The sequence below is a fragment of the Hemitrygon akajei genome, chromosome 12 (genome assembly GCF_048418815.1).
Source record: "Hemitrygon akajei chromosome 12, sHemAka1.3, whole genome shotgun sequence".
NCBI classification, from domain to species: Eukaryota; Metazoa; Chordata; class Chondrichthyes; order Myliobatiformes; family Dasyatidae; genus Hemitrygon; species Hemitrygon akajei.
The window spans coordinates 13,292,815-13,317,714 of NC_133135.1; the positions used below are offsets into that span (position 1 = coordinate 13,292,815).

The window sequence follows — 24,900 nt, forward strand, 5'->3', positions numbered from 1 at the left end:
AATACAAATACCTATTATCAGGATGATGTTTGTTGACTACAGCTCAGCACTTAACACCATCATTGCTACTATCCTGATCGATAAATTACAGAACCTGGGCCTCTGTACCTCCAACTGCAATTGGGTCCTCAACTTCCTAACCAGAAGACCGCAATCTGTGTGAACTGGTGATAATATCTTCTCTTCACTGATGATCAACACTGGCGCACCTCAGGGGTGTGTGCTTAGCCCATTGCTCTACTACTCTCTCTGTACCCATGACTGTGTGGCTAGGCATAGCTTAAATACCATCTGTAAATTTGCTGATGATACAACCATTGTTGATAGAATCTCAGATGGAGATGAGAGGCTGTATAGGAGTGAGATATGCCAGGTGGTTATGTGCTGTTGCAGCAAACAACCTGGCATTCAAAGGCAACACGAGTGAATCTGCAGATGCTGGAAATAAATAAAAAACACAAAATGCTGGCAGAACTCAACAGGCCAGACAGCATCTATGGGAGGAGGTAGTGATGATGTTTCGGGCTGAAACCCTTCATCAGGAGTGAAGTAACATGGGATAGTCAAGGGGGGATAAGAAGTGGGGGGAGGGATGAAGTAGAGAGCTGGGAAGTGATAGGCTGGAGGGAAATGGGCTGGGGGAAGGTGGAGAATTGTGGGAAATAAAAGAGAAAGAAAGGTAGGGCTGGGGGGAGATTGTAATGAGGGGGGAAGGAAAGAGAGAGAAAGAGAACCAGACTAAAATTATAGATAGGGATGGGGTAGGTGGGGGCAGGGGTATCAACGGAGGTCTGTGAGTTTAATGTTCATGCCGGCAGGTAAGAGGCTACCTAGGCGGGAGATAAGGTATTGCTCCATCGACCTGCATGTGGCCTCATCTTGACGGTAGTGAAGGCCATGGATAGACATGTCGGAGTGGGAGTGGTCTGTGGAATTGAAGTGCGTGGCCACAGGGAGATCCAGCCACTGCTGGAGGACCGAGCGCTGGTGTTCGGCGGAACGGTCTCCCAGTCTGCAGCGGGTCTCCCCAATGTATAAATGGCCACATCAGGAGCACTGGATACAGTATATCACCCCAGTTGACTCACAGGTGAAGTGGTGCCTCACCTGAAAGGACTGTCTGGGGCCTAGGATGGTGGTGAGGGAAGAAGTGTGGGGGCAGGTATAGCACTTCTTCAGTTTGCAGGGGTAAGTGCCTGGAGGGAGGTCGGTGGGGAGGGATGGGGGGGATGAATGGACAAGGGAGTCACATAGGGAGCGATCCCTGCGGAAAGCCGGGGGGGGGGGGGGGGGGGGGAAGGGGAAGATGTGGCTGGTGGTGGATCCCGTAGGAGGTGGCGGAAGTTGCGGAGGATTATACGTTCGATCTGTAGGCTGGTAGGGTGATAGGTGAGGACCGGGGGTCTCTATCCCTGGTGGGCTGGCAGGGGGATGGGGTGAGGGCAGAGGTGTGTGAAATACGGGAGACGCGATGGAGGGCAGAGTTGATAGTGGACGAAGGGAAGCCCCTTTCTTTAAAAAAGGAAGACATCTCCTTTGTCCTAGAATGAAAGGCCTCATCCTGAGAGCAGATGAGGCGGACGATTTGAGAGAAAGGGATAGCATTTTTGCGGGAGACAGGGTGGGAGGAGGAATAGTCTAGGTAGCTGTAGTCTCCCTGTGGCCACACACTTCAATTCCACAGACCACTCTCACTCCGATATGTCTGTCCATGGCCTCCTCTACCGTCAAGATGAGGCCACACGCAGGTCGATGGAGCAATACCTTATCTCCTGCCTAGGTAACCTCCTACCTGCCGGCCCGAAACGTCGTCACTACCTCCTCCCATAGATGCTGTCTGGCCTGCTGAGTTCTGCCAGCATTTTGTGTTTTTTAACCTGGCATTCAATGTCAGTAAGAAAAAAGAGCTGATTGTGGACTTAAGATGAGGGAACACAAACCAATCCTCATAGAGGGATCAGAAGTGGAGAGAGTGTGCAATTTCAAATTCCTGGGTGTCAAGATCTGTGAGGATCTAACCTGGTTCCAACATATGCAGCTATAAAGAAGACAAAACAGCGACTATATTTCGTTAGGAATTTGAAGAGATTTTGTTTGTTAACTAAAACACTCAAACTTCTATAGATGTACCATTCTGACATGCTGCATTACTGTCTGGTACGGGGGAGGGGACTTCTTCACAGGACTGAAAGAAGCTACAGAAATGTATAAAATTAGTCAGCTCCATCTTGGGTACTAGCCTCTGTAGTATCCAGGACATTTTCAAAGAGCAGTGTCTCAGAAAAGCGGCGTTCATCATTAAGGGCCTCCATCACCCAGCACATACCGTCTTCTCATTGGTACCGTCAGGAAGGAGGTACAGAAGCCTGAAGGCACACACTCAGCAATTCAGGAACAGATTCTTCCCCTCTGCCATCCAATCTCTGAATGGACATTGAACCCATGAACAGTACCTCACTTTTTCAAAATGAATATTATTTCTGTTTTTGCATTATTTAATCAGAGAAAGAGAGAGAGAGATTTACTTTCCTCTTTCTATATTATCATGTATTGTATGAACTGCTGCTGCTAAGTTAACAAATTTCACGGCACATGCTGGTGATAATAAACCTGATTCTGATTTCTTCTTGTAAGAAAAAATCCTCCTCCCCTCCCCTTTTCTTCTATTCCCCATTCTGGACTTTTCTTTTCACCTGCCTATCACCTCCTCCCTCCCTTTCTCCTATGGTCCACTTTCCTTCCCTATGAGATTCCTTTTTCTCCAGCCCTTTACCTTTCCCATCCACCTGGCTCCACCTATCAACTTTTAGCTGTCCTCCTTCCCCTCCCCCCACTTTATTCTGACATCTTTCCCCTTCCTTTCCAGTCCTGAAGAAGGGTCTTGTCACGAAATGCCATCTGCTTATTTCATTTCCATGGATGAGTTGCTGCAGCATTTTGTGTGTGTTGCTTTGGATTTCCAGCATCTGCAAACTTTATTGTGTTACAGAAAAAATTCATTTTGTAGTGAGCCAATGTACAATTTCAATGCAGTATCAACAAAATTGCTGAGAGCCAGGGAGATTTCCAGCCTGCTTAGAAAAGTTTAACAAACCTGTAACGAGTACACTGAAATAGAGAATAACTTTAAATTTCATAGGCTCTTTTAGGAGGCTGGCTCAGTGTGCCTGTGCTGATCTCCACATTCTTACTATGATCCTGCATTTTCTATTAAAATGAAGTGTATAAGTCAAGTCAAATCGCTTTTATTGTCATTTCGACCATAATTGCTGGTACAGTACATAGTAAAAATGAGACAACGTTTTTCAGGACCATTGTGTTACATGACACGGTACAAAAACTAGACTGAACCACGTAAAGAAACAACACAGAGAAAGCTACACTAGACTACAGACCTACACAGGACCGCGTAAAGTGCGCAAAAACAGTGCAGGCATTACAATAAATAATAAACAAGATGATGAGACCTAACTTGGAGTGTTATGTACAGTTCTGGTCACCTACCTATTGGAGAGATTTGATTAAGTTTGAAAAGCTAGAAAGAAAATTAATAAGGATGTTACCAGTACTTGGGGACCTGAGTTAAAGGGAGAGGTTGAATGGATTAGGACTTTATTCCCTAGAGCACAAGAGATTGATGGGGGTTTTGATAGAGGTATACAAAATTATGAGGGATACAGACAGGTTTTTCCACTGAAGTTGGGTGAGACTAGAACTAAAGGACAAGGGTTAAGGGTGAAAAGTGAAATGTTTAAGGGGAACATGTGGGAACAGTTCTTTATTCAGAGAGAGGTGTGAGTATGGAACGAGCTGCCAGCAGAATTGGTAGATGAAGGTTTGATTTCAATATTTAGGAGATATTTGGAAAGCGACATGGATGGGAGGGCTGTTTTCTGAGTGCAGGTCAACGGGACTAGGCAGAATAATAGCTTGCATGGACAAGGTGGGCAGAACTGCCTGTTTCTTTGCTGTCGTGTTCTAAATGCATCCAATTCCTTAGTGATAAAAAGTTGATGAATCTGCTTCCCTTAGCTTTTCAGTCATTTTTTTTATCAGATGTATTTGCTCAAAATATTTCTCTACATCTCCTGCAAATCTCAGAATCATCGACAGTTACTTTAGCTATGTCTAAGAATGTGCACCTGATGAGGTCAAATTTATAACTAATGAAAACTTGCTGTTAATGTAGGTTGACATGGGGCTTCCTTGTCCGCAAAGAGTGGTTCAGCTGCCTCAGATTCCGTGGGACCATTATACATCTGGAATTGGACATTTTGATAAAGAATATAGAAATAAGAAACACAACACAAGGAGGTTAAAACTCATCTTTGACAAAGGTATAATGTGTTCATGTTCAGTTTCCTTTATACCCCACTTTATCGTAAGCCCTTATTAAAATGTAGCTTAAAATCTTGCTAAGTCTGTGTATTTCTCTTTCTAGATGTCATATGTCTTTGTAGAATTATTCTTTGTGAGTTTTACAACAGAAAAGAAGGTTATTTGACTCTTAAAGCTTGTGTTGGCTGTTTCCAATTGGTGTCACTGCCTTGCCTTTTCCCTGTAGCTTAATTAATTAATGGGTCATTTTCCAATATAACCCATTGTTATTTGAAAACTGCATTTGGTTTTCCCTCTAATTTTATTTAACATCTCAATGCGTTCTTGTCTTGCCTAGGATTGCCTCTGAGACCAAAAAGTCCCATGGATTCCAAGAAAGATGCAGAGTCATCATCCTCTTCTTTTTACTCTTCAGTGTTGCCTTCTAGTGATGCCCCTGACATAATGACATCAAACAGTCGTACACAGGTAAGAAACACACTTCAAAACAGTTGTGAAAATTAATTACTTGCAATGTTTTAATTCAGTGCTATCATGAAAGAAAATACAAAGTTTTGCCTCGAAATAAATTCTGTGTAAATTGGAAGACTCAAATTTATGTTGCCTTTGGATTTAGGCTTAGTTTTACTATAAAACCAATGGAAAGCCGTATTGTTAGGTTGCAGTAACTGCAGTAATGCATTGCTTGGAGGTGGGGGGGGGGGGGGTCACAATTTTTTTCCTGCCAGTATGATTCTTTTACAAAAAGGAATCCCTAATTTGTAAGGAGAGTAATAGATTTTCTTCACTTTTTTCACTTTAAATTTGAGGCTATGAGCTAAAGTGATCTTTAGAGGTATGTAACTGAAGTAGGAAAGGCAATACTAATTTTGATAGGAATGATTTTCAATGAAAAAAGACTATAGGAGAAGAATTAGGCCATTTGGCCCATTGAGTCTGTTCTGCCATTCCATCATGGCTGATTTATTATCCCTCTCAACCCTGTTCTCCTGGCTTCTCCCCATAACCTTTGATGGCCTCGCTAATCAATAACCAATTCAACCTTTGCGTTAAATATACTCAATGACTTGGCCTCCACAGCCATCTGTGGCAATAAAATCCACAGATGGGTCCCAGCTATGCATGCCTGTTTGTCGGCTACATGGAACAGTCTATGTTTGAAGCCTGCACTGGTGACCATCCCGCACTTTTCCTACGCTACATCGACAACTGTGTTGGTGCTGCTTCCTGCACGTGCGCTGAACACATTTACTTCATCCACTTTGCCTCCAACTTCCACCATGCCCTCAAATCCACCAGGCCCATTTCCAACACCTCCCTTCCCTTCCTTGATCTCACTGTCTCAATCTCTGGAGACTGCTTATCCACCAATGTATATTACAAACCCATGGACTTTCACAGCTACCTGGACTGCACCATGTCAATCCCTGCTACTTGTAAAAACGCCATCCCCTTTTCTCAATTCCTCCGTCTCCGCTGCATCTGCTCTTAGGATGATCCTTTACATTCTAGAACGAAGGAGATGTCCTAATTTTTCAAGGAAAGGAGCATCCCTTCCTCCACCATAATGCTGCCCTGAACTGCATTTCTTGCATGTCTGCTCTTACCCCATCTTCCCGTCAGCCTACCAGGGATAGGGTTGCTCACCTACCAACCTACCAGCCTCCTTGTCCAGCACATAGTTCTTTGAAATTTCCGCCACCTCCAATGGGATCCTACCACCAAGTACATCTTTCCCTCCCTCCCTTTCTGCTTTCCACAGGGATCGCTCTCTACTGGACTCTCTTGTCCATTCATCCCCTCCTGGCACTTATCCTTGCAAGCAGAACAAGTGCTTCACCTGTCCCTACACCTCCTCCCTCACTACCTTTCAGGGCCCTAAACAGTTTTTCCAGTTGAGGCGACACTTCAGCTGTGAGTCTGTTGGGGTCATTTTCCGTGTTTGGTGCTCCCGGTGTGGCCTCCTTTATATTGCTGAGACCTGATGTAGATTTGGAGACTGCTTCGCCGAGCAACTACGCTCCGTCCGCCAGAACAAGCGGGATCTCCCAGTGGCCACCCATTTTAATTCCACTTCCCATTCCCATTCCAATATATCCATCATGGCCTCCTCTACTCTCATGATGAGGCCACATTTAGGTTGGAGGAACATCACCTTGTATTCTGTTTGGATAGCCTCCAACCTGATGGCATGAACATTGATTTCTCAAATTTCTGGTAATGCCCCCCACCCTCTTCACTTTTTCCCATCCCCTTTTCCCTCTCTCACCTTATTTCCTTGCCAACCCATCGCCTCCCTCATCAATCAACTTCCCAGCTTTTTGCTTCATCCCTCCCCCTCCAGGTTTCACCCATCACCTTGTGTTTTTCTTTCCCTCCCCCCACCTTTTAAATCTACCCTTCAGCTTTTTTTCTCCCGTCCTGGAAAAAAACAACAACTGACTTTTTTCCATAGATGCTCCCTGGCCTGCTGCATTCCATCAGCATTTTGTGTGTGTTGCTTGGATTTCCAGCATCTGCAGGTTTTCTCTTGTTTGTGATTCAACACCCTCTGCCTAAAGAAATTCCTCCTAATCTCTGTTCTAAAATGATGTCTTTGTATTCTGAGGCTGTGTCCTCTGGGACTAGACTCCCCCACTATTGGAAAGATCCTTTCAATGTCCACTCAGCAGAATTACGCCAGATTGATCTCACTGTGAAGAAACTTGCACCCGACAGAAAAATACAACATTGGTTTGCTTTCAACTATAAGAAATACTGTTTGAACCAGATTTAAGTTATTTGTTTGTGGAATGTTGTATCTGTGATAACCAAGTTAGTAGTATGTTGAGTAGGTTGTGAAGCATTGGGAAATGGCCCCATGTGCATAACAATAATTTGTACAAATATGCATGATGCTGCATTTTAAATTAAATATGGTGAGCCTATAAAGCAGAGTTAGAAAACAAAGCTTTTATTGTTTTGAATACATTGTATGAAAGATGGTATTTAAAGATTATTTTCCCCCTGTTGTAAACATTTTCAGGTAATACGAGGAAGAATTTGTGATGACTCCAAATCGGAAACATTTAACCAGCTATGGAGTGTAGAAGAACAGGTGAGTTTTCGATTCACAGGACACACGGGAGCATAATGCACATGAAGCCAGGGCACTGAGCGCAATGGTAGTGTCGCATCTAGCATAAGGCTACTACAATGCCAGCAGCCCAGCTTCAATTTCTAGCGTTGTCTGTAAAGAGTTTGTACATTTTTCCCATGACTGCATGGGTTTCCTTCATGTCTTCCGGTTTTCTTCCACATTCCAAATTTATACAGTTTAGGTTTAGCAAACTGTGGGCATACCTTGTTGACGCCAGAAGCCTGGCAGCATTTGCAGGCTGTTCCCAGCTCATCCTCTGACTTTTGACAATTTTTGTGAGATGTGGCCAGGATATCTGCTACCTTCCTCTGTGAAATCCATTCCATTTTCTTCACTGCCTTTGACCAGCAACAACTGAGGTTAATTTAACCACCCATTTTTTTGCCTCACTACATCAGTAATATCTGCATCATCACTATGCTTCATCTGAGCCTGGTGAAGGTTCCCGGCCTGAAACATTGACTGTTTACTCCCTTCCATAGCTGCTGCCTGACTGACTGAGTTCCCTCAGCATTTTATAAGACCATAAAACATTGGAGCAGATAAGTACCACTCAACTTCACTATTTCATCATGGCTGATTGATTATCCTTTTCAACCCCATTCTCCTGCCTTCTCCCCTTAACTTTTGATGCCCTGACTAATCAAGAGCCTATCCCCTTCCACTTTAAATATACCCAATGCCATGGCCTGTGTGGCAATGGATTCCACAAGTTCCATACCCTTGGCAAAAGAAATTCCTCCTCACCTCCATTCTAAATGGATATCCTTCTATTCTGAGGCTATGCCCTCTGATCCTAGACTCCCCGACTATTAGAAACATCCTCTCTGCATTCACTCTATTTTAGCCTTTTAGGTTTCAATGAGATCCTCCCCCCCACCCCCCATCTAAACTTCAGTGAGTACGGGTCCGGAGTCGTCAAGCGCTCCTCATAAGTTAATCCTTTCATTCCCAGAATCATTCTCTTGAATCTCCTCTGGATACTTTCCAATGCCAGCACATACTTTCTTAGATAAGGGACCCTAAACTGTTCACAGTACTGAAGGTTGGTCTGACCAATGCCTTATAAAGACTCAGCATTACATCCTTGCTTTTATATTTCTAGTCCTCTTGAAATGAATGTTAAAATTGCATTTGCCTTTCTTACCATCAACTATACGTTAACCTTAGGGATCCAGCCTGAGGACTCCCAAGTCCCTTAGCACCTCTGATTTTTGAATTTTCTCCCCTTCTACCAAAAAGCATGACCATACATTTTCCTACACTATACTCTACCTGCTACTTTGCTCATTCTCCCAATCTGTATCCTTCTACAGACTCCCTGCTTCCTCAACACAACCTGCCCTTCCTCCTATCTTTATTTTGTATGCAAACTTGGCCACAAAGCCATCAACTCTGTCATGCAAGTCATTGGCATGTAATGTGAAAAAAAGTGGTCCGAACAAAGACCCCTGAAGAACATCACTAGTTACCAACAGCCAGTTAGAAAAGGCCCCCTTTATTCCCACTCTTTGCCTTCTGCCAATCTTCTATGTTAGTATCTTTCCTGTAATACCATCTCTTATCTTGTTAACCAGCCTCATGTGTGAAACTTTGTCAAAAGCCTTCTGAAAATCCAAGTGTACAATATCCACTGACTCTGCTTTGTCTATCCTGCTCGTTATATCCTCAAAGAATTCCAACAGATTTGACAGGCAGGATTTCCTCTTAAGGCAACCATGCTGACTTTGGCCTATTTCATCAAGTGCCTCCAACTACCCGATATTGTTTATGTTGTGGTTGTTGTTTACTTCAATTTTTAGAAGGCCTTTGACAAAGTGCCACAATGCAACATCTCCTCGGGAACTCTGGTGCGCATTTGTCTGTGTTGCTCAAGATTTCCAGCAGCTGCAGAAGTCTTTGATTCCTTCAAATATCCCCACTTTTAATTTTATACACTTCAATTAAGTCATCCCTAAGCTGCATTTGTTGTAAAGAATATCATCCTCTGCTTAACCATTCTTTCCCAATGGCTAGTGTTCCAACCCTAGGAATTTCCCTGCACCCTTAGAGTCATACAAAGAAGAGTCATGGAATCATAGAACATTATAGCATCAATGCAGGCCTTTTGGCCCATCTACTCCATCCAAATTATTATTCTACTTCATCCCATCAACCTGCACCTGGACCATAGCTCTCCATACTCCTTCCATCCTTGTACCTATCCAAATTTCTCTTAAATGTTGAAATCAAATCTGTGTCCACCACTTCCATTGGCAGCTCATTCCACACTTTTAACCCTTAACCCATGACCTCTAGTTCTAGTATCACCCAACCTCAGTGGAAAAAGTCTGCTTGTATTAACCCTATCTATACCCCTCATTTGTTACAGATTTGCTGTGCTATCCCCCTTCACTCTATAATATCTTTTTATTGCTTTTAATAGAAAAGATTGGAGGAACTGCTTCTTAAATATCCCCCCGAAGAAGTGGAAACACGACGCTGGCAGAAAATAGCAGACAAATTGGGCAACCGTACTGCCAAGCAGGTAACTGCAAATGTAACTGTGTTGTTCTGTTGAGCATGTTGGCTCGCTTTGTTCATGCCAGAATATGTGGCGCCATTTGCAAGCTGCTCCAGCACATTTTTGGATGTCTTGATTATTAATGCAAATGATACATTTCACTGTATGTTTCGATGTACATGTGATAAATAAATCTGAATCTGAAATCTAATTCATCTTCGATGTCAGCTTCATTGAACTTGCATCACAATTGTATATTGTGTATAATGATTTATTACATGTTTAGAAATGTTCATTATCACATTAATCAAATAGCTGAGGCTCAATAAACTGATTAGAAAGGCTGGCTCGATAGTCAAATTGGACACACTGAAGGTTGTGGTAGAACAAATGACCCTGTGGAAAATCTTGGCAATTCCGGACAATGCTCCTCATCCTGTGCATTCCACCTTGGCTGAAAAGAGGAGCACTTTTAATAATAGACTAAGAAACTACGCTGCTCCATGAGAGGCCATTCTTACCCTCGGCCATTAGGCTTTATAATGAATCAATCTATTGCCGGGGAAGTGATGACCCCCTTCTGTTAGACTGTTTGAAGTAACTTATCTTTATTCTATCTCCTTCTCTTCTAATATTTATATCTGTGCACTTGTAATGCTACTATGACACTGTAATTTCCTTTGAGATCAATAAAGTATCTATCTGTTTATCTTTTTACCGTTGTTTATTGCAGAGGAACATGGTTATTGACTTGTCCTGTCTGCTTTATTTCAGTAGTTAGTAACAATTCTGCACCCTTTATTTCAAGTTGCTAACTTGATATAGTGAATCTATATGGGTGACATTACATAATAGTTAAAGTAGTAGATTATTGCCCAGAGATTGTGAATTCAGACACCATTTTGAAATTACCAACTGAATTTGGTGAATGATAAATTTGTGATAAGAATCTACAAACAAATAACTTGTGGAAAATGGTGGATATCTGGAGCCCTGATGGATTCACTGATCTTCATCCACCTTGATCAGAGTGGTTGGAATTCAAGCTCTTCATTGGTAAGGAACCCATTCATTCCCATATTGCTTTTTGTTGTTGCGTTAAAGGTGGACAAGGAAAATGTGGACAGTGACAAGTTCAATATTTCCATAGATCCAGGTGGAAAACCTGGATCCATAACTCTTTATTTATATCAGAGAAGAAAGAAGAGAGCTTTCCATTATCAGGTCTCCAGTTCCTGCTTCAAGCCTGAACTCTCAACAGGAGTGTCAGCAGTGTGTTGGGGTCTACTATAGTGCCTCTGTGTATCCATTTTCTTGGCTCTCAGGGGCAGCATTTGCCCGAGGAGGTGCTGGAATCTCTATCTCTTCCTCCAGCACAACAGCTTGGGAGGAAATTCTGTGCCCAATTGTACCCAATGCCACAACCCAAACTTCCTCCTCCTCCTCCTCCCCAGGCACCATTGAGTATAACCATAACATTTCAAGTGATAGCTGTCTCACTGTTATAGACCAGCGTTCTCGTGGTTTTTTTTCAAATGCCTCAACCAGGTTGAAAAAATCTTCAGACTTTTGTATCACTAGATTTGCACCAATGATATAATCAGTGTGTCTCCCTGCTTTTATTTCACTTCACAACATAAATCATTTTCAGTATTTTGTGAAACAATGCAGCATCTTCTCCACCTCAGTGCTTCCACCCTATTGTTTTTAGGTCCACATTGATTACTTTACAATAAGGATTAGAGTGGATTTGGTTAATTGGGGCACATCGAGACCAGTACATTTTGGCCCAATTGAACAGCTGTTCCAATTAGCCAAAGTTTCATGGAAATAGTTAAAAATATAAAAAAACAAACGGAGTAACAAATTATGTATTTAAAACAAATTAGAACTCTATCGATACTATTTTGTATTATCAAACTGTGTATCTATATACTACTAAAACTTTCATGCTCTGTCTGTTTGTGACCGCCAATTAGCACAGACGGTGCATTACAATGGCACTCTTTTGGCTAAATCAACTTAAAATGTGCTAACTTACAGAATGCAGGCAAAGTTCAGGGTTATATATTCATATAAAATTGCTCGTTCGCAAAAACCAACAGGGTGCCTTTCACCTGAGAGCCGATCCGCCATCATGGAAATCGGGACGCGACACCATGAGGCATGCGCACGGCCAGCCTCAGCAGCGACACCAACTGGAGCAAAAGGGCAGGGCAGCGCAGCTCTATTTCGAGCGGTCACATACTGCTGATCACCGTCAGCATGTGCAGGATTGGGACAGATCTAACTGCCACCCATCAATAAGAGATCATTAAATCTTATTGTAATGATATGCTTCTCTTTCAATATTTTTATTAGTTTTTGCATAAAGGAATACAGAGTACAAAAAGATAGTCTAAGTCAAAAAAAAGTACCAATTACATTGTATTAAAAATACAGTTATAATCACAAAACCCTGTATTCATAAAAATTACATTAAATTGTAATAGTGAAATATAAAAAATCTGGTATACAGAAAAAAAATCTAAACCCACTACCAAAGTCAGAGCTGTTAGGAAAAGCAAACAAAAGGGTGGGGGGGGGACCCTTATATAATAAAATATATTATTAGCCACCATCTGTACTTAATGGTCCCCACGATGTATAAAAGTCTTGACTAGATTCAAAAACTGAACATCGGATCTTCTCTAAATTTAAGAATGACATAACATCCCGTAACCCGTAATGACGTACTTCAAGACACCCATAAAACCCTTTGCTGTAGTCAAAGGACAGCGGTGACGATATCACATCCATTTAGGAGAGCGTCATTCACATCATCAAGAATAACAAGCTTCCTTTGGTATTACTGCTTCGTATCTTCTATCCAGCATTAGGGTAAAAAAAATATGGTCAGCCTAATTATGCCACGTGGAATGAGAGGGGGGACGCCAAACATCGTTGGGAAGCGGCAAGGAAAGGGAGACAACAAGAATCGGATGTGGCCAGGGCCGCACAACTCCAGGATCAAAGAGTCAGGACAAAAAAGATGAGAGAGGATGAGACAGAGGAGGAGAGGCATGCATGTCTCCAGAATGACAACAACTGACATAGGAGGAGGAGAGAGGAAGAGACAAAGGAGCTGAGAAATGCACGTCTCCAAGATCAGAGACAAAGAACAAACAGCAGAAGAGATGAAGAGACGGCGCATGAAAGGACTGCACATCTCCAGAATGACAATGAGAGGCACAAGGGTGGCAGATCAACCAGAAACATTGCCATCAGAAGTGTCCTTCGTTAAACGAGGAGGAGCTATATTTGCCTTGCTACGCGTCATTCTTCTTTAATAAACTGGTTTTTATTCTTCGATTTCCAAAGCAAAGCAATATCAATAGCATTAAGGAAAATTTAATGTTCATTTTGGTCACATCAGACTGCACTACCTTTCTCTCAAAGGGTGCCCCAACAGGTCACCCTGTTGTCTAGTTAATTCCTAATACTTATTAATAAAGGAGTTTCTAACAACCACGCAAGTGCATGCAACTGACATTAGTTAGAAACTTTTGGCAACAGTCTCCTGCCCCAAATAAGTGGCTAGCATCCCCCAAAATTGAAGAAAATTGCACCTGTTTTCGATTAGTTCCTGTTCTTTAAGAGTTGTCCTAAATAACCGCCTGCCCCAATTTACCAGAATCCACTGTATTTTCTATATTATTTAATAGCTATAGATAGATCTTTGGACAATATATATTTTGGGTGGATAGTGGTTTCTCAAGGAAGAGATGGATAATTCTTCCCCATATCTTTGCCAATGTTTACCTACCCCTTAGCCATTACCACTAATGGAATTGTCTGTTTATTATCAATGCAGTGTAAAGTTATTCTGCTTAAATTGCATTTCTCTGCAATGCCACAGATTGGGCACCATGGTAGCACAGTGGTTAGCATGATGGATTACAGTTCAGGGCGTTCCAGAATTCAGAGTTACATTCCGGTGCTGTTCTGTAAGGAGACCCTGTATGTGTCTTCCCCATGGAATATGTGCATTTTCCCCGGGTGCTCAATTTCCTCTGACAGTCCAAAGACGTACTGGGTAGGTTAATTGGTCATTATAAATTGTCCTATGATTAGGTTAAGGTTAATCAGGGTTGTGTGGGGTTGCTGGGGTGACATGGCTCCAAGGACTAAATAAAATAAAAATATTTCACAAGAACTTGATTGGCTGTAATGGTTGTGAAAGGTACTGCACAGATGGACACAAGTGCTACACCTGCCCTTACACTTCCTCCCTCACTACCATTCAGGGCCCCAGACAGTCCTTCCAGGTGAGGTGACACTTCACATGTGAATCGGCTGCTGTGATATACTGCGTCCAGTGCTCCCGGTGTGGTCTTTTATATATTGGTGAGACCCGACGCAGACTGGGAGACTGTTTCGCTGAACACCTATGCTCTGTCCGCCAGAGAAAGCAGGATCTCCCAGTGGCCACACGTTTTAATTCCACGTCCCATTCCCATTCTGATATGTCTATCCATGGCCTCCTCTATTGTCAAGATAAAGCCACACTCAGGTTGGAGGAACAACACCTTATATACCAGCTGGGTAGCCTCCAACCTGATGGCATGAACATTGACTTCTCTAACTTCTGTTAATGCCCCTCCTCCCCTTCTTACCCCATCCCTGACATATTTAGTTTTTCCCCCTCCTTTTTTTTCTCTCTTTCTGCCCATCACTCTGCCTGTTCTCCATCTCCCTCTGGTGCTCCCCTCCCCCTTTCTCCCTAGGCCTCCCGTCCCATGATCCTTTTCCCTTCTCCAGCTGTGTATCACTTTTGCCAATCACCTTTCCAGCTGTCAGCTTCACCCCACCCCCTCCGGTCTTCTCCTATCATTTTGCATTTTCCCTTCCCCCTCCTACACTCAAATCTTTTACTATTTTTCCTTTCGGTTAGTCCTGACGAAGGGTCTCAGCCCGAAACGTCGACAGTGCTTCTCCCTATAGATGCTGCCTGGCCTGCTGCGTTCCACTAGCACTTTGTGTGTGTTGCTTGAATTTCCAACATCTGCAGATTTCCTCATGTTTGCACAAATGGAATTCATTCTGTATGGATGTTGCATTGTGATGATGTTTTTATATGTGTCAAAGTGTATGTGAGCACTTCATTATAAGATTTAAGGAAAAACAGGCAAAGTGGCTAACACATTGAACGTGGGTTTTTTTTTTACCCAACAATCTATAAGACATGGAAGCAGAATTAGGCGATTCAGTGCATTAAGCCTGTTCACCATTCCATTACGCCTGATGTATTATACCCACCAAACTGTTCTCCTGCCTTCTCCCCATAACCTTTGTTGTCCTCACAAATCAAGAACTTCTCTTTCAATATATCCAATGACTTGGCCTGTTCAGCCACTTATGGCAATGAACTCCACAGATTCAGTGCCCTCTGGCTAAAGAAATTCCTCCTCATCTCCATTCTAGACAGATGTCTTATTCTGAGGCTGTGTCCTCTGGTTCTAGACTCCCCCACTTTAGGAAACATCTCTCCATGGCCACTCTATCTAGGCCTTTCAATATTCGAAATTTTAGCCTTTCTACATTATAGTGAGCTATTAAATTTTTCTGTCTGTTTTCTTGTTATCCAGGTTGCCAGCAGGGTGCAGAAATATTTTATTAAGTTGGCTAAAGCTGGGATCCCTATTCCAGGAAGAACTCCAAATGTGTACCTGCATTCAAAAAAGGTATTGTAGCTGTGTGCATAATATTAACTAGATAAAGCATGGCATCACATTTCTCTTCCTGGTTATGCTTTTAAAAAAAGGTTTATTGTATTGGTTTATTATTGTCACATGTACCAAGATACAATGAAGATTCTTACGAACTGTTCATACAGATTAGATCATTACACAGTATTTTGAGGAAGAACAAGGTCAAACAAGGTTCAGCAAGGTAGCATAGTGGTTAGCACAACACTTTACAGTACCAGCAACCTGGGTTCTATTCTCGCCACTGTCTGTAAGAAGTTTGTACGTTCTCCTTGTGGCTGCGTGGTTTTCCTCCCACCTTCCAAAGACGCACTGGTTGGTAAGTTAATTGGTCATTGTAAATTGTCCTGTGAATGCTGGATGGTGTGGCTCAAAGGGCTGGAAGGGTCTTTTCTGCACTGAATCTCAATAAACAATAACAGAATGCAGAAGAAAGCATAGAAGTTACAGAGCAAGTGCAGTGGAGGTAAATAAAATACAAGATGATGACGAGATTATGAAATCAAGAGTCCATCGTACTGTACAAGATGTCCTTTCAAGAGTCTGATAACAATGGGATAGAAGCTGTCTTTGAGCCTCATGGTACATGCTTTCATGTTTTTATATCTTCTTCCTTCAGTTCAGTTCAGTTTCAGTTTATTGTCATTTGGAAACCACAAATGCAATGCAGTTAAAAAATGAGACAACGTTCCTCCAGAATGATATCACAAAAGCACGTGACTAAACAGACTACACCAGAAAATCCACATAACGTTTGGCAATCCCCAATCCAGAGTCCAGAGAGGCTGCTGCGTATTAATATCGCGCTACCATCTTAGCACGTTTCCCGGAAAGGAGCTCCAAACCCACCAGACAAAACAAGACCAAAAACTAAAGCTACAAGACCTGCACAAAACCATATAGTTACAACAATGCAAACAATAGCATAGTTGATAAAAAAAACAGACCATGGGCACAGTAAAAATAATCCAAAGATGTTAAAAGACTATAAGTTTGAAAGAAACCACCACACAGTTTCCACAAGTCCTCAGGGTCCCGATAGACTCGTCATCCCACGCAGGCAGCAGAAGTGAATACCCTCGCTATGGACTTCCACGGCGCTGCCCAACTCAGCCTCGCAGACGCAGCACACAATGAAAGCTCCGTCAGACCCAGCCTCGCAGACACAGCACACAGTGAAGGCACCCCGACCATCCCCTCTGGCACAGCTTCTTCGAGCACCATCCTCTGCCAAGCGTATTAAGATGCCCCAGCCAACGGCCACTGGCAATGCGACCCTGAGGACTGGGGGCCTTTTCTTCTCAGCAGAGACCCGGACCTCACAGCAGCAGCAGCAATGAAGAGGGCCTTCCTGGAGATTACCAGATGTTCCTTCGTCCTCCCTTGTCCGTTTTTCATCAGATTAGGATTGCGCACGGCAGCCCACTTAACAAATAACAGATATTGGCTCCGGAGTGGCTGCTGCAAGCTCAGGAATCATCCTGATGGAAGAGGGAAGAAGAGAGAATGTCCATTGTGGCTGGGATCTTAGATTATGTTGGCTACTTTACTGAGACAGTGGTAAGTATAGACAGAGTCCATAGAGAGAGGCTGGTGTTTGTGATGTGCTGAGTTGTGTTCACAATTCTCTGCAGTCACAGGCAGAGCAGTTGCCTTGCGAGGTGGTTATGCATCCAGATGCAATACTTTCTATGGTGCATTGATTAAAAATTGGTAAGAGTCAACAGGGTTTGTCCTTTTCCAGATTCTTTGACCTTAGCTCAGAGTTCCTGAGTTTAGCTGGGGTGAAAGATCCTCAACAGATACTGTTGCTGAGATTTTGCCATTTGTCCATTAGAGGGAGTGCTTGTGCAATTCTGACTTGAAGAGCTGTTTCACAGAAACTGTAATTGATTTGCTTTTTTATTTATTATTTTTTTCTTCTCTCTTCTAGATTATGAACTGCTGCTGCTGCTAAGTTAACAAATTTCACACACATGCAGGTGATAATAAACCTGATCCTGATTCTGACGATTCAGAATCAGGTTTATTATCACTGACAGATATCATTAAATGTGTTGTTTTGCGGTAGCAATACAGTGCGCCAATGGAACGTAGTGGTTAGTGTAACATTATTACGGCTCAGAGCATCAGTTCAATCCCATTGTCCTCAGTAAGGAGTTTGTAAATCTTCCCCATGGAATGCATGGGTTTTCTCCGGATGCTCTGGTTTCTTCCCACAGTCCAAAGACATACAGGTTAGTAGGTTATAATTTGTCCTGTGACTAGGCTAGGGTTAGATCAGGGGTTGCTGGGACATCTTGACTGAAAGGGCCGGAAGACTTATTCTGCACTGTATCTCTAAATAAAAATAAAATACATTTAAAAACTTATTATAAGTTACAGCGAAAGAGAAGATAAGAAGTGCAAAACGGTGAGCAAAAGTAAAGTAGTGTTCATGGGTTCATGGCTCATTCAGATATCTGGAGAAGGTGTTTCTAGAGTGTTGAGTGTTTTTTCAAAGATTGATGGTGGCAAACTCATTACCGTCATACTGTCCTGTCAATGTAATGTGAGTTAGTGTTAATTCAGTATAACATAGGGAAGTGACACAACTTTACTATAGTTGGTAATAAGAGAGAGAAATGAGATGAGATCTTTTTTGTGTGATGACTGAGTTATTTTTGGTTCTGGCAAGCACAACTCTGAAGGATGATGGAGGCAGAATTAATAAGCAATTTTCACAAGGATTGCTGCTTGGAGATATAAAGCCCAAGGAGAGGTTGGACAGAATTGCATTGTTTTCTCTGGAACATTGGGAGGCTGAGGGAAGACCTGTTAGAAGAATATAAAATTATGAGAGACATTGATAAGCTAGATAGTCAGTCTTTTTCCCATAGCTAGAGGACATAGATTTAGATACAAAAACCTGAAAGCATGTATCACCAGACTCAAGGACAACTTCTGTTCCACTGTCCCAGAATATTGAATATTTCCCTATATAATAAGATGGACTCCTGACCTCACAGTCCACCTCATTGTGACCTTGCATCTTATTGTCTACCTGCACTACACTTTCTCTGTAACTGTAGCAGTTAATGCTGTATTCTGCATTGTACCTTGTACTACGTCAGTGCACTGTTGTAACGAGTTGATCCGTGTGGATGGTGTGCAAGATGTTTTTCACTCTGTCTCAGTACATGTGACAGTAGTAAGTCAATTTAAGGTGGGGGGAGCGTTTAAAGGAAATGTGTGGTGTAATTTTATTGCAGGTGTCTGGAATACACAACTGAGTGCATGGGGAATCTGAAGCGATATAGCATTTAAGAAGCGTTTTAGATAGGGGCATAAACATGTAAGGTATGGAGGGATATGAATTGTTCAAAGCAGACCAGTAAGTTTCATTAATGTGGAAACATGGGCTGAAAGGGCTGGCGCCTATACTGTACTGTTCTATGTTCAATGTACAAGGGTCAGGACAATGGGATGAATGAATAGCTCTTCGTAAAATTTGCCGTTAGATGTTTTAGACTGGAAGCTTCAAGAACCTAAAATCTCCCAAACTACTTGATGTGGAGATATTACTAATGGTATATGGTCAAATCATATTTTCTACACATGCACTGTAAAAATGTATAGAACAAGCATTATCAGCGTTAATAATTGTATTGCAAGAGATATACTTCTAATTTTATCACATTGGCGTTGTGAAGCCTAAAGTATGAGGTAATGAAACCTTTATTCATGACTGACAATTGTTAATAAAAGTTGTGATTTTCAGTGTGGCAGGTTCTGATTTTATGTAAAAGATGAATGCGAGGAATGCCACCTTTTCCACTGAGATTGGGTGAGACTAGAACTAGCGGTCATAAGGGTGAAATGTGGAATATTTTAGGGAAGCCTGTGGAGGGGGGACTTTTGGTGCAAGTACGGAACAAGCTGCCAGCAGAAATGGTAGATGTGGGATCGATTGTACCATTTATGAGAAATTTGGATAAATACTTAGAAGGCAGGGTTATAGGGAGCTATCGTACAGGATCAGGGGTTCCCAACCTGTGATCCATGGACCTTTCGGTTAACGGTAGGAGTCCATGGCATAAAAAAGTTTGGGAAACCCTGGTCCAGGTACAGTTGATGGGACTAAGCAGAATAACGGTTTGGTACGGACTAGATAGGTTGAGGGCCTGTTCTGTGTTGTAGTACTCTATGATTCGAATTAACCTGAGTACTGCAAAGACTAAAATTTAGAGTATCGTTCAGATTAGATGTTAAACAGAAGCCAGAATTTGCTAGTATTTTAGGTGATATGAGAGCTTTGTTAATGGGCCAGAGTAGCATAAATGGGTGAGGAAAACCATATATTCTGATGTTCCAGTGTAAAGTTGGTGTACATCAGTTCCTGCAGAATTCACCATTTTGCCAAATGTTCCAGACCCCTATGGGCTAGTAGTGGACTTCATTCTGGATTTGCATAATATGGGTTATTTTACTTCAGATAAGTTTAATCAAGACCATAAATAGAAATAACTTCAAATTGCCCCAAATTATTAATATTTAATGGAGCAATACAACCCTACTCTCAATTACTGTGCTTCTCAGAAGTATGAAAGGTGCTTCAGGGAGTAATGTGATACATGGTATATTCTTAATTATCTTCTGATTCAGGTTGCTTAGAGTAAGAATCACACAAGGTCAGAGCGGATTTCGATCTTAACTAGTTTCCGCATCCGACCACATGACCTCTCTGGAATAGAGCATTATGTCAGCCAGGCATCCTGCTCCTGATGCTTTTCAGTGTCTCATTTCAGGAGGGTTGATGTTGAGAACACATGAGAGAATTTGGTTCAAGTTAAAGTTTATTACAGTCGTTCAATGATACACATGTATATAGCCAAACAAAGCACTGTTACCCTGGGTGCAAAATGCAGTATATATAGTCACACGCAGCACATATAATGATCCAGCAAATACAATCACTAAATAGTATTAGTACAAGTCTCTGAGTGGCGGGGGGGTGGGGGGGACGTCACGTGATGATGTAGGATCGAGACGTGGAAATCCAGCTCTCCCGTAAAAAAAAAACTAGTAAAATAATGTTTAAGTGAAGAAAAGTTAGTAAATACCTTCTAAAAATTACTTATAAACTACTCAGGATTGTCTTAAGATATGCCTCCTAAACAGAAGCAGAAGAAAACTACTACTTTGAAGACAACACAAGTTGGAAAAGAATCAAGGCTGGCCGCCATGAAAGAGCCTCGGGCTCAAGTGCAATTTACCTCTGGCGATACAGAACACGAAACTGCAGCAACATCAACCATTTCCAAAAAAAAAGAGCAACAGGAATTGCGCATGCGTGAAGGAAGGGGCATGCGCAAACATGAGCAACCCAAACTACAAATCCCAGCTATGATCGGAACTGAAAGTGAAAGTGAATATGAGGTGGAATCAGATTCTCTGGATAAATCAGACGAAGATGAAGAGACAAACGAAGATCAACAGGAAGAGGTTGGAGGTGATATTGGAGACATAAACAAAACTTTGGTGCAAATAATGCATAAATTAAAAGCATTAAAAGTAATAAAAAATATATTAACAATATGAAGATTATGTTTGATAAAATGATGAAAAGACAGGACAAAATGGACAAGAAAATTAAAAACTTGGAAGAAACAACCGGAGACACCATTGATATAGTGAATAAAATGGAAGATAATATTTCTGCCTGGACATCAGAAAGAAAATGGTTGTTGGAAAAAGTGGATGTACTTGAAAATTTTAGCAGACGAAATAATATTAAGATTGTTGGACTTAAAGAAGCTATAGAGGGAGAGGATCCAATAAATTTTTTTCAAAAATGGATTCCAGAAATTTTGGAAATGGAAGAAGGAACCCAGTAAATTGAAATTGAAAGGGCTCACAGAGCCTTAAGACCAAGACCTCAAGTTGATCAAAACCCACGATCAATCTTGATAAAATGCTTAAGATATCAAGATAAAGAAAAGATCCTGAAGGCGGCTACCCAACATGCCAGAAAGAGAAATGGGCCATTGATGATAGAAGGGAAAATAGTTCTTTTCTATCCTGATATAAGTTATGACTTTTTGAAGAGAAAGAAGGAATTTAACCCAGCGAAAAAAGTTTTATGGGGAAAAAGGTTATAAATTTATATTGCGTCACCCGGCAACCCTGATCATTTTTTTGGATGACGGAAAAAGAAGATTTTTTACTGATTATCAGGATGCGGAAGAATTTGCACAAGAACTCCCAAATATTCGCTAACCACAGCCAAAGATTTAAAAGTGAAACGGATTAAAGATGAAGACAGGGACAGTGAATGGAGTTGATGGATGTTTAAGGACAGAAGAATATTTAAATATATTCTTAATTATATGATACAGGGGGAGAAAGGTAAAAATTTGAGAAATATTAATCGAGAGTAGTGATATTATTTTTTCCTTTCTTATATATACTTTTTTATGTTACGGGGGAGCTGGGGGAACTTCGGATTGATTGCTAAGGGACTCGTGTAATCATGGTGATTGCCATGACCCGTACAACGGAGGGGGGTAATGCTGTTTTTTTTAATTCACAACATTAGTAGGGGGGTACTTTGTTATTTTTTTCTTTATAATCTATTTTTCTTTTATCTTTCTTTCTTTGCCTGGACAATCGGGGGGAGACACATAGCAACATGGAGAATTTTAAAAAGATTCCCCAAGGTACTACGAAAGTTGAAAGGTTAGGTATTACTATAGATTGGAGTAACCCTGTTAAAAATAATGACTAATTTACTGAATTTTTAAAGTTTTAATGTTAATGGGCTTAATGGACCGGTGGAAAAAGAATTTTAACATATATTAAGAAAATGAAAATAGATATAGCTTTTTTTTACAAGAAACACACATAACAGAGATAGAACATCAGAAATTAAAGAGAGATTGGGTCGGAAATGTTACTGCAGCTTCATTTAATTCAAAGGCGAGGGGAGTTGCAATTTTGGTTAATAAAACTTTACCAATTAAAATACAAAATGTATTAATTGATTCTGCAGGGAGATATGTAATTATACATTGTCAAATTTTTTTGGAACTATGGACTCTTATGAATATTTATGCACCAAATGAAAATGATGTAAAATTTATACAAGAGGCCTTTTTGAATTTGGCTGACGCACATGACAAAATATTAATAGGTGGAGATTTTAATTTTTGTCTAGACCCAGTTTTAGATAGATCAACAAAGGTTGTTACAAAATCAAAAGTAGCAAAATTAACTTTATCATTGATGAAAGATTTAAATTTGATTGATATATGGAGAAGAATTAATCCAAAAGAAAGAGATTACTCATTTTATTCAAATAGACATAAAACTTATTCAAGGATAGATTTTTTCCTATTATCAATGAATATTCAAGACAGAGTGAAAAATATGGAATATAAAGCAAGAATATTGTCAGATCATTCCCCCTTGACAATGATAATGATGGATAAAGAGGAATCGATTTACAGATGGAGATTTAATTCAATATTATTAAAACGTCAAGATTTTTGTGATTTCATGAAAAAGCAGATTCATTTTTTTTAGATACAAATTTACATTCAGTTGATAATAAATTTATAGTATGGGAAGCAATGAAGGCATATTTGAGAGGCCAGATAATAAGTTATACTTCTAAAATTAAGAAGGAATATATGGTAGAAATAGATCAATTGGAAAAAGAGATTACAAAAGTAGAAAAAGAATCTCAAAGATATATGACAGAAGAAAAACGAAGACAACTTGTTAACAAGAAGTTACAATATAATACACTTCAGACATATCGAATAGAAAAAGCAATTATGAGAACTAAACAGAGATATTACAAACTAGGTGAAAGATCATACAAGATTCTTGCTTGGCAGTTAAAAACAGACCAGATTTCCAAAATGTAAATGCAATTAGAACAAGTGTAAATAAAATTACTTATAAACCTTTAGAAATTAATGAAACTTTTAAGAATTTTTATTCTGAACTGTATCAATCAGAATCACAAAATGATAATGTCGAGATAGAAAGGTTTTTATCACAAATAACTCTTCCAAAATTGAATTCAGAAGAACAGAAGGGATTAGATATGCCTTTTACATTAAAAGAGGTCGAAGAAGCTCTAGGATCACTTCAGAGTAATAAATCCCCAGGAGAAGATGGTTTTCCGCCCAAATTTTATAAAAAGTTTAAAGATTTACTAATTCCTCCTTTTATGGAGTTAATATACCAAGCAGAAAGAATGCATAAACTTCCAGAATCTTTTTCGACAGCTATTTTAATAGTATTGCCAAAAAAAGATCGAGATCTTTTAAAACCAACATCATATAGACCTATTTCTTTGTTGAATACTGACTATAAAATAATAGCAAAAATTTAATCTAATAGATTATCTAAATACTTACCAAAATTAATACATATGGATCAAACAGGATTTATCAAAAATAGACAATCGGCAGATAATGTAACTCGATTACTTAGCATAATTCATTTGGTACAAAAGAGGGAGGAAATAAGTGTGGCAGTTGCCTGCAGAAAAAGCATTTGATAGATTGGAATGGGATTTTTTATTTAAGGTATTGGAAAAATATGGATTAGGAGTATCTTTTATAAAATGGATTAAAACCTTAAATACTAATCCCAAAGCTAAAGTAGTGACAAATGGTCAAATTTCAACATCATTTCAGTTAACAAGCTCAACTAGACAAGGCTGTCCATTATCACCTGCTTTATTTGGGTTGGCAATAGAACCATTAGCTGAATTAATTAGAACGGACCCAGATGTTATGGGTTTCAGAGTTAACCAGGAAGAATATAAGCTTAATTTATTTGCAGATGATGTTTTGCTTTATTTAACAAACCCATTGTATTCACTGCGTAAATTATCTTCTAGATTGGAAGAATATGGGAAAATATCAGGCTACAAAATAAATTGGGATAAAAGTGAAATTCTACCCCTTACTAAAGGAGATTATAGTCAATGTCGACTAATAACTCAGTTTAGATGGCCGATAAATGGTATAAAATATTTAGGTATAAGAGTTGATAATGATATAAAGAGTTTATATAAATTAAATTATTTACCATTATTGAAAAAAATTCAAGAAGATCTTGATAAATGGATGATGTTACCAATTCTTAATTAGTAGGCAGAGTAAATGCTGTAAAAA

The 24,900-nt window shown here is 40.5% G+C and overlaps 1 protein-coding gene across 4 annotated transcripts in view; it reads left to right on the plus strand.

Annotated features, from left to right (window-relative positions):
• Nucleotides 1–24,900, plus strand: part of zzz3 (zinc finger, ZZ-type containing 3) — a 182,692-nt gene that overhangs the window by 128,606 nt on the left and 29,186 nt on the right. For all 4 annotated transcript variants that reach the window (XM_073062584.1, XM_073062585.1, XM_073062586.1 and 1 more), the window contains 5 exons: nt 4,190–4,337; nt 4,676–4,806; nt 7,364–7,435; nt 9,903–10,004; nt 15,608–15,703. In XM_073062584.1, coding sequence (XP_072918685.1) covers nt 4,190–4,337; nt 4,676–4,806; nt 7,364–7,435; nt 9,903–10,004; nt 15,608–15,703 — 549 coding nt within the window. The remainder of the gene's footprint in view (nt 1–4,189; nt 4,338–4,675; nt 4,807–7,363; nt 7,436–9,902; nt 10,005–15,607; nt 15,704–24,900) is intronic.